At 35.3% G+C, this 8,548-nt stretch overlaps 2 protein-coding genes across 2 annotated transcripts; one reads left to right on the top strand and one right to left on the bottom strand.

Annotated features, from left to right (window-relative positions):
- Nucleotides 1-1,233: 1,233 nt before the first annotated feature.
- LOC129759638 (GDP-fucose protein O-fucosyltransferase 1) lies at nt 1,234-6,835 on the bottom strand. The gene is made up of 2 exons (XM_055757145.1): nt 6,652-6,835; nt 1,234-2,820 (listed from the first exon to the last, which is right to left on the bottom strand). Exons 1-2 carry the CDS (start codon nt 6,755-6,757, stop codon nt 1,709-1,711), a joined length of 1,218 nt encoding a protein of 405 aa, XP_055613120.1. The 5' UTR covers nt 6,758-6,835; the 3' UTR covers nt 1,234-1,708.
- A 931-nt stretch (nt 6,836-7,766) lies between these two features.
- On the top strand, nt 7,767-8,519 carry LOC129759637 (UPF0587 protein GA18326). Its single transcript, XM_055757144.1, has 2 exons — nt 7,767-8,172; nt 8,248-8,519. Exons 1-2 carry the CDS (start codon nt 7,920-7,922, stop codon nt 8,484-8,486), a joined length of 492 nt encoding a protein of 163 aa, XP_055613119.1. The 5' UTR covers nt 7,767-7,919; the 3' UTR covers nt 8,487-8,519.
- The last annotated feature ends 29 nt before the right edge of the window (nt 8,520-8,548 follow it).

The raw sequence follows: 8,548 nt of genomic DNA, 5'->3' as shown, positions 1-8,548 counted from the left end.
TTTATTTTCATAGAAAATTCATGATTTATTCGGATTTTTTTTCATTTAAGTTTGACAAAATCAATTAAAATTACATATCCCACCACACTTTTTCAATTTAAGGTAAAAAAATCTAAATTTTGTATTGGCTTATAAATGATAATTTTTTAAATCGATTCAAAATTTAAAAAATCTGTGAAATCTTTGAATTTTTCAACATTCTGTGTTCTGTGACACAGATTCTGTGATGAAAATTTACTCAAAATTCTGTGAAATTACAGATTTTTCTGTGATTTCGGCAACCTTGGCCACGATTGGTGTTTACTGAACATTTAAAATTTTGGAGGTAAAATTTATTTATTTATTTCAGTATAAATAATCAGTCATTCGGTAATGAAAACGCCAAACCTATGAACTTTTTACATTTTGCGGTATTTCAGTGGAAGTATTGTTCAGTGAAACTTTTTTGCAGACAATATCCCACTTTCCATTATTGCAGTCACTCAGACATTTAGAAAATACTGCACTGAATTTCGAAAATTCGGTAAAATATACCGATTTCGACATTTTCGTTTATCGTAAATGTTGTTTTTATTTTTATAGAACCTGTTCAATATTAAAAAATGACTTTTCCAACATTCAAACCCACCTGGGTGTGCTTTCTTTTCGCGCGCAGTACGCTGATATTTGTGTGATATGCTGCCGCCACTCTGAGGGTGATGGGAATCTCTAATGAAATAAATTATGGTGACCTGACGACGACCATATTCCACGGCGGCAGCGATCCGCGAGAGTGCGGTGAGCGCTGGCAAGGGACACGACTTTTCGCGAGTTATTATAGGTACACAGCACAGCATGTAAAAGACGAGCAGCAGCACTCCCGCCCGAGTTGTTTCGGTCCATGCATAAGTTTAAAAGTTTCCCCCTCTCCATGCGATGTCGGTTGGTACTCTCAATTATTGGGTTTGGATTGTATGAGCGTTTGCGTTTGTTGAATGCGGGAAAAGAAGTTTAACTGATTATGTAAAAGACAACACTAACTGGGGTTACTTATCAAGTAGGTTTATACTTTCAATTATTTTCATCCTCTCACAGCAAGGTGTGGTCGATCATCGAATTAAATTTTTACTGTTATCATAAACATAGTTCGAAAAAAATACTTTTTCAACAAATTTTATCCTTAACTAAATCTACATATTATTCATCTGATTATCATTAGGCTTTCGGATACAATAACAACAAAAAACACTCAAAGAAATGATTGAATTTGTCATGTTTTTTTTTTAAACATATTCAAGCTACCAAGGTTTTCAATCTCAACGTTATAATACTGGTTCCCAAAAACACCGTGCGCTCAAGAAATATCCACACTCTCAGATTTTGCCATCATTAACTTCCAAATTAGGTTACTGTTCTCAGATACCGAAAAAAAAACAAAAAGGTCAACCGATTTCAGTAAAAAACGCTCAACACAATGCTTGTCGACAAATAAAAAACCCCGAACATCAATTAACTAAACTGACACAAACAGCACAAATGCAATAAACCTTGGGCCAATCCCCGCAAATGGAATTGTAGGTAGAGTAGGTATTTTGTGACGACTTTGCTACAATCAAACAGCACACATTTGATGATCTCATGTCACAGTCGCAGCGATAATCCCTGGTGAAGTTGTGCTGAGCAGAGAATGACTCGATCCACGTCAGCACCTCCGTCAAGCGACGATCGATCACAGCTCTTCATGGGCAACCCCCGACGACCCAGTCGATGTTTTCGCACCTCCTTTTGATGTGTGTTTCTCAGCTGGGAAAGCCCAAAAACTTGATGGGAATCCTTTAGCGTCACGTTCCCGTTTTACGAAAGCGGAATAAGAGGAAACACAGTTACCGATAAAATGGTTGGACATCCCGAGAATGGCCAAATCCAGATGTGGATTATTTTCGGGAAGTTTCACCGCTACCACATTCATTCGTTTGAGAGCTTCATTCAGATCGTGAATCATGTGGTTGCCATCGGAAGCAACAAAGATTGACTTGATTTCGTTGTTTTTGTGGGCTTCTTTGTGGTTTTTGATCTGCCGCTTGATTTGTCGTACGATGATATCTTTGGGGGGCATGCACATGTCCAACGTGAGCGATCCTTTCTCGTTTCGGTATCCCAAACATTGCGGCGACGAAAATAGGTTAGGGCTATCTTTCACATGATCACACGCTCGCACCCAGTCGATTCCATTACGCAGGTGAATTCCCATGAACGCTCCCTTGGGTAACGATTTTTTGATAAAATCACGTGCGGCCTCTTCAATTCTAACCGACCACTTTAAATATTTTTGCAAACCACAATTTTCGATTTGAATGGGGAAGCTAGCTGGAGCTCCCGTGAAGGCTATCACTGGCCACTTATCCGCTGGGTATTTAACGTTCCACTTCCGAGCCATATCATGGTGATACACATCGTAATTCAGCTTCGGCCCAAAAAACTCCGATTTCACAAAGTCAACCTGAAAGGTATCCCAAAACGGTCCAAATGGATTTCCACTCTTGGCGTTACATCCTCCACCCGTCTCACCGTTCAGACCCATCCGTTCCATGTAGCAAAACGAAGTCCGTTCCTCCGGCGGCCAAAGGGTGGGTGCCAAGTTTTCCATAAAACTTTCCATCGTTATCACTTTGGTGAATTCGTTCAGGGGATCCACTTTAAAGTAGCTATCGAACGGAACCTGTACCGATTTGGCTTCCCCCTTCCGGTACTCAACCCACGGGGGCAGAACCAAGGTTCGGTTTAAACCGTGAGCGAATCCTAGCGCTCCGAGGAAGTGATCGGCCTGGTTTCCAAAACGACCTAATCGAATTTTCGGTATGACAGGAAAAAGCAGAGAAAAAAATGTTCACTGTTAATTTCTCTCCTTGATAAATATTCCATGAAATTGGAAACTTTAATTGAATAAAGTATTTTGAAGCAAAGTAAATAAACTTTTGAAACCAAAAATTATTGTAGATTAAGTAGATTGCAGATAGAAGTTTATTGATGGACATTAGGGTGGCAGCCAAATGTGTTATGTCGAATTTCGAAAACCGACCATGTGCATTTTGTAGATAGTGCCTCCAAGTGTTCAAAGTTTAGTTTTTTTACCCTCAAAAATCACCAAAAGGGGGGGACCCAAAGTAGGGCTCATTCGGGAATGAATATTGAAACGGTTCAGAAAATAGAATTACTTTCAAAAAATAAATTTTCAATTAATGTGAAGCTCTCTTACGAGTTTAAGGGCTTATCTTCTAATTTATGCTAGAATTTAACAATTTAATCCTTCAGTGAACTATTTAACGATTATTTGTCTCAGTTTGACAAGGCCGAACTGAGCGCCATCGTCCTGAGAAAACTTTGAAACAACAGAATTTGAATCTCATTTACAAAACCAAAAAGCGAATTTGATTGACGACAATTAAGTTTCTTGGATTAAAAACACTGATTCTGGTCCATACAATTTATACATTTTGTCTCTTTAAGGAATTATATGTACATTCAACTGAAGTTTCTCGAAAAAAATTTCTGAGGTTTAATTCGGTCAGGTCGAATTCAGAAAAATTATGAATTTACTCTCAAATTAGTTTTCTTGATAGCGAAATATGAAAGTGTGCAGAGTAAGGATCGGATCCCAGGGTGGCCAGCGAGTTTCCATTTCCAAATTCCCGTTTTTCCCGGTTTTTCCTTAACATATTTCATTATTTCCCCGGTTTAAAATAACATGACGAAATCTGTACATCGTTTTTTTTTGCCAAAGAAGTAGATATTTATGTGTATGAATGATTTTTGGGATATTTTACAGAAAATAAAATTTTAACAAATTGAAATGCAAAGCTTGAAGAAAACAATTTTAGCAGAAAACAATTCTAGTATCCTGCGAAATCTCGTCGAATATTGCCAGCTTTTTCTCTGTCTTTGACAACAACTTCGCTTTTTAAAAATGTATTTTCATGTTTGGATTTGATAAAATATTGCTTTAACATAACGCCATCTCATCAGAAAATTTCAAGTTGAAGTGTCAATGAAAAATTTGTTTATTTCCCTTTGCTCTTCTCCTCTTACTGAATTGTGGCCTCTGATATTTGAAATATGATCATGAACATTAATTTCCGATTAAATTAATGATCCATAAATCAAAACTTAATTTCAAATTGGGTTCATAATTTGAATTGAAATTTAATTTTTAACTTCTGATGTTAGTTCAAGATTCATGTTAGGTGGAATTCAGTTTTTTGTTGGACAACTTTAGAATATTTTTTTTCGAGAATGCGTATCCAGTCTAGAGTCCGAGCTCTGAGTGATGGATTTGCAATATCAATCAAAACCTAGGAATGAATTGAAGTATTAATGAAAACTTTAAATTTAAATTTGAATTCATAATAAATATGATTCCGAAACTCATACACATATGATAAGTATTTTTTCACATTTCTTTCCTAATGAAGAATACGGTTATCAGTAAAAGCGCAAAATTTTCTAAAAAGCACAAACCAAAAAAATTGAGTTTTATTAGATTTTTTTGAATATTTTGGATTGAAAACTTGAAGTACGGTTAAGAAAAATACATGTAAAGTTGCGTTAAAAAAAGAATGAAATCGAGTGAAACTATGCACCCACTTCCAACTTTGACAAGCTGCCATTTCTGTCTCGGTTGATATTTTTTCATGAAATTTTCACACAATATATTTCAACTATTCAACTAACGCTCTACAAAATTTGAAGTTTTTACAATGACTTTGAACAAAGATACAGCTATTCCCATATAAAAGGGTATTTTGGAATTGCTCCACTAAATTTGCTGTATCTTTGACAATTTTCATTGAAAAATCTTGAAATTTGGTCCAAAGATGTAAAAATGTTTTATCTAGTATCAGGCCAAGTTGTCACTAGGAGTTGGAACATCGCGAGGGGGGATCACGAAAGCTTGTATGCAATAAAATTGCATACTATATCATTGTATAAATCCTATAAATCTAGTTTATTTTATCGAAAAATTCAATAAATCAAGAATACAAAAGGTGAAAATAACTCCCATCTTCCACTATTTGTTTTTTGGTTTTGTAATCTTTCGGTTGTTTGATTTTTTTTTCGAAATTTTCATAAAATACTTCAAACATAATTTATTACCCCTTCGTTTTTTTGGAAATTTCGAAGGGAGTGAGAGGGGTTTGACAAAAGAAGTAATTGATATTTGTTCCTTATTGATGTTACATAAGAATTGTATATGGTAAACCGGTAGGATAAAAATTATGACAATCAGTTGAACACTCAATAACTACCAACTAGATTTAAAAGCTCATTTTTTTTTTCATTTTTGCACGTTTTAGCTTCAAGCTGACACAGCATTCAATAATTAAACAATCGAAAATACATAATAAAATCTTTGAAGCCCAACAAACTTCTTAACATAAACAAATAGAAGCCTTAGAAAACCATCTTAATTAAATAAGAAGCGTTTTCGTTCTAAAACCTGTTTTTCATTGAAATTTCTGCCATTCTCTAAAAAAAATCCAATTTGGCTCTCAGTACAGATCCCGTTCGTTTTTGACAACATTCGATTTTAGCAACTTTCGGTTTTGGCTACATTCGATTTTGGTGACATCTAACATGTGTCAAAATCAAACGGTTTTTTGAAACGATATTACCATATAATTTTCGCTATAACAGGACCAATATCATTTAGACAAACACCATAAAAACATTTTACGTTCTTGAATGTTGATAAAATATAACAATAAAAATTTTTTTTAACTATAAAGCACTCAAAAATGACGAAAAACATTAAAAATATCTAATAATAATAGAATAGAAATGACAACAAAATTCTAAAAAAGATGCAAAATGACAAAAATAACAAAAAAATGATAAAAATTAAAAACATTCTAAATATTACAAAAGAGTATAAACGTGTCTAAAACATGATAAAAAATACCAAAAAATGACTTAAAATTATCAAAAAAATTATGAAAAATTGAGTTAATAATAATAATTATTTTAATTAAAAGGTAAGATATTTTTTTAAATTGATGAAAAAACCCGTTCGATTTTGGCAACGACAACAAAATTCTCGAGCGTGTTGCCAAAAACGAAAGGGGCTTGTACTACCTTTCTTAAGATTCCTTGCCGTAGAACAACAAAAATGCGATTTTTCAACACTATCATTTTACATATAAAGCGTTGTTTTTCTCTGAGCTGATTTTTGCTTTTTTTATGCAAATCTTTTTCAGCACCCATTTCCGAAGAAATGGTTATGGTGGTGCCTAGATCCAGGGGTCAAAATATTTAAAGAAATTTAAGATTTTTTTTGTTGATTTTCAATGAAAAATTGAAAGCCGCAATCTTCTCGGGTCAACTTTAAGATAAGTTCTCTTCCGTTCAACTTTTTTTTCTACGATTGGGCATCCTAAACAACGTACAGGTCTCGATCAACCAAAACAAATGTTTTGTTAAAATGTGTCACCATTTGAAGCAGATTGATTCAATTGTCTATCTTTTTTAGCCACATCATGTTAAAAGTATTCTTCGCGATATAGCCAAACTAGTCATGGTCTTGATCATACGCCCATTTTTTGACTGTTGATGTACCCTATTCGTGATTAGGCTATAAAGCCGGCTAACAAATTAAAGGGGAAGAAATAATTCACTTACCCATGCACGGACAATACAAAATGTAACCATTTTCATCTATAACTGTGCTATCTAGGATGTCTAAACAAATAAACTGTAAAATCAACCAATAAAAAAGAACTTTCATAGTTAATTTCACTTAAAACTTCCTATTCCACGAAGAGACAAAATGCCGACTACAGCTGATTTAGCAATCGATTCAGTGGAGACGTGCGTTGTTTTGAATGCACACACAGTAAATTTGTTTTGGTGCTATCCTGCTTCATTTCCGGCATCTCTCTCGCACGTTTTTTTACGGAAATAGACTAAAACACGGAATTGAGTTTTTGCAACGCACGAATGTGGGAAAAAGGGGCCATGAGGTTTTTAAAATGCAGCTTTCTTTTTAAGAGTGTAGTCTGTAATGCACGCTAACTTTTGGCTACCCCTTAACGAATACTTTTGACCCGTTATTCGATAAGACTGGGAGAACTCCTTTTTACGGATAAAGTCGCTTTACCCTTTAAGGGGTACTCAGCCTGATAACGCTTCAGCGGATGAAAATTACCCCTTATTCCAAATGCTTGTAACGGATCAAAATTACCCCTTATTTGAAAGGCTTTTGTCGAGAATTTTTAGGAGCTTATTATGGGAAATGTTTGCTGGGAAATAAATCACAACAAAATATCATATGTTTCATGTAGTTTATTTAAAAGAAAATAATATTAAAATATTTTTTATTATTTCAAAATTTTAATTTACCCTCCATCGCGAATCGACCTTTAAACATCGGCTCCAATCAACGGCTTATTTTCATCATCGGGAACTGCGCAGCGCTGAAATAATAAGATGACGGCATTATAATTTCAGAAAGAAAGCAATACAAATATTTATTCAATCAAATACTTACAATCTTTCTAATCGCTGCCATTTTACCGGACAAATAACAACGTTATGAATGTAACAACATCTGAAACTACCCCTTTGAAGCGGACTCGAGCTTTTCGAAATAAGGGGTAATATTGACCCGCAAAAATGACCCGTTATTTGACAGATCGTGGAGGTTCTCAATAACGGGTCAATTTTACGCCTTTAAGGGGTAGCCAAAAGTTAGCGTGTGTTTTTATTTTCGAGGGGTGATCCACATGAGAAAACGTTTTAAAATTTTTACCTTCATCCCTGGATGGTGTGTTTACGATATAAAGTTTCAGAACCAATAAAAACACCGGCATTGATTTAACTATTTGTGGACAATTTTAGATGATTTTCTGTTAAAAGCTCATCAATTCCGAATTTCGTAGTACGAAACAATGGTCAAAATCGGTCTTCAAATAAAGGCAACCCTCGAAAACATCGAGGAGCTTCGAACGTGCCATCCGAACTACCCGTTCTTCGTCAAGATCAAGTGCACCAACTGCAACGAGGCATCCGACAAATGGCACGATATCACCGAAGCTGAACGAGTCAATGAGGACTCCCGGAATCCTAAAGGGTTCAACTTCTACATGAAGTGCAAGATGTGTTCCCGTGAAAACAGCATCGACATTCTGGAAGGGAGCAACGGTGGGTGCACGTTTTCGCTTATTGGTTTGATAAAAAAAACTTACTTGAATCAAAATATCTTGTAATTTCCTTCAGTGACCTACACGGCGGAAGATTCCGGTAAACTGAAAACCATCGTTGCTTTTGACTGTCGCGGAGTGGAACCGACCGAATTTAGTCCACGTTCTGGATGGATCGCCAAAGCCACCGACAATGGGCCCAAATTTGAAGACATCGACCTGTCGGAGGACGATTGGGTGGAATACGATCAGAAGAACAACAATTCGATTGGCGTTTACGAATTTGAATCAAATTTCATTAAGATGAAGAAATAAAAAAAGTTATTGCAAATTGCAACGTATAATTTACATTTCTTGGTTTCATCTTATCATTATTG

This window comes from Uranotaenia lowii, unplaced genomic scaffold (assembly GCF_029784155.1).
Source record: "Uranotaenia lowii strain MFRU-FL unplaced genomic scaffold, ASM2978415v1 HiC_scaffold_218, whole genome shotgun sequence".
NCBI classification, from domain to species: Eukaryota; Metazoa; Arthropoda; class Insecta; order Diptera; family Culicidae; genus Uranotaenia; species Uranotaenia lowii.
The sequence above is the reverse complement of the archived record's forward strand: the minus strand, read 5'-3'. Positions and strand labels throughout refer to the sequence as shown.

What these genes read in the sequence shown, in the direction of transcription:
- LOC129759637 (XM_055757144.1), top strand. Translation starts at nt 7,920, where the DNA reads ATGGTCAAAATCGGTCTTCAAATAAAGGCAACCCTCGAAAACATCGAG. An exon ending in CATTCTGGAAGGGAGCAACG is followed by an intron (nt 8,173 to 8,247) that starts GTGGGTGCACGT and finishes AATTTCCTTCAG; the next exon opens with TGACCTACACGGCGGAAGAT.
- LOC129759638 (XM_055757145.1), bottom strand. Translation starts at nt 6,757, where the DNA reads ATGAAAGTTCTTTTTTATTGGTTGATTTTACAGTTTATTTGTTTAGAC. An exon ending in TTTGTATTGTCCGTGCATGG is followed by an intron (nt 2,821 to 6,651) that starts GTAAGTGAATTA and finishes AAATTCGATTAG; the next exon opens with GTCGTTTTGGAAACCAGGCC.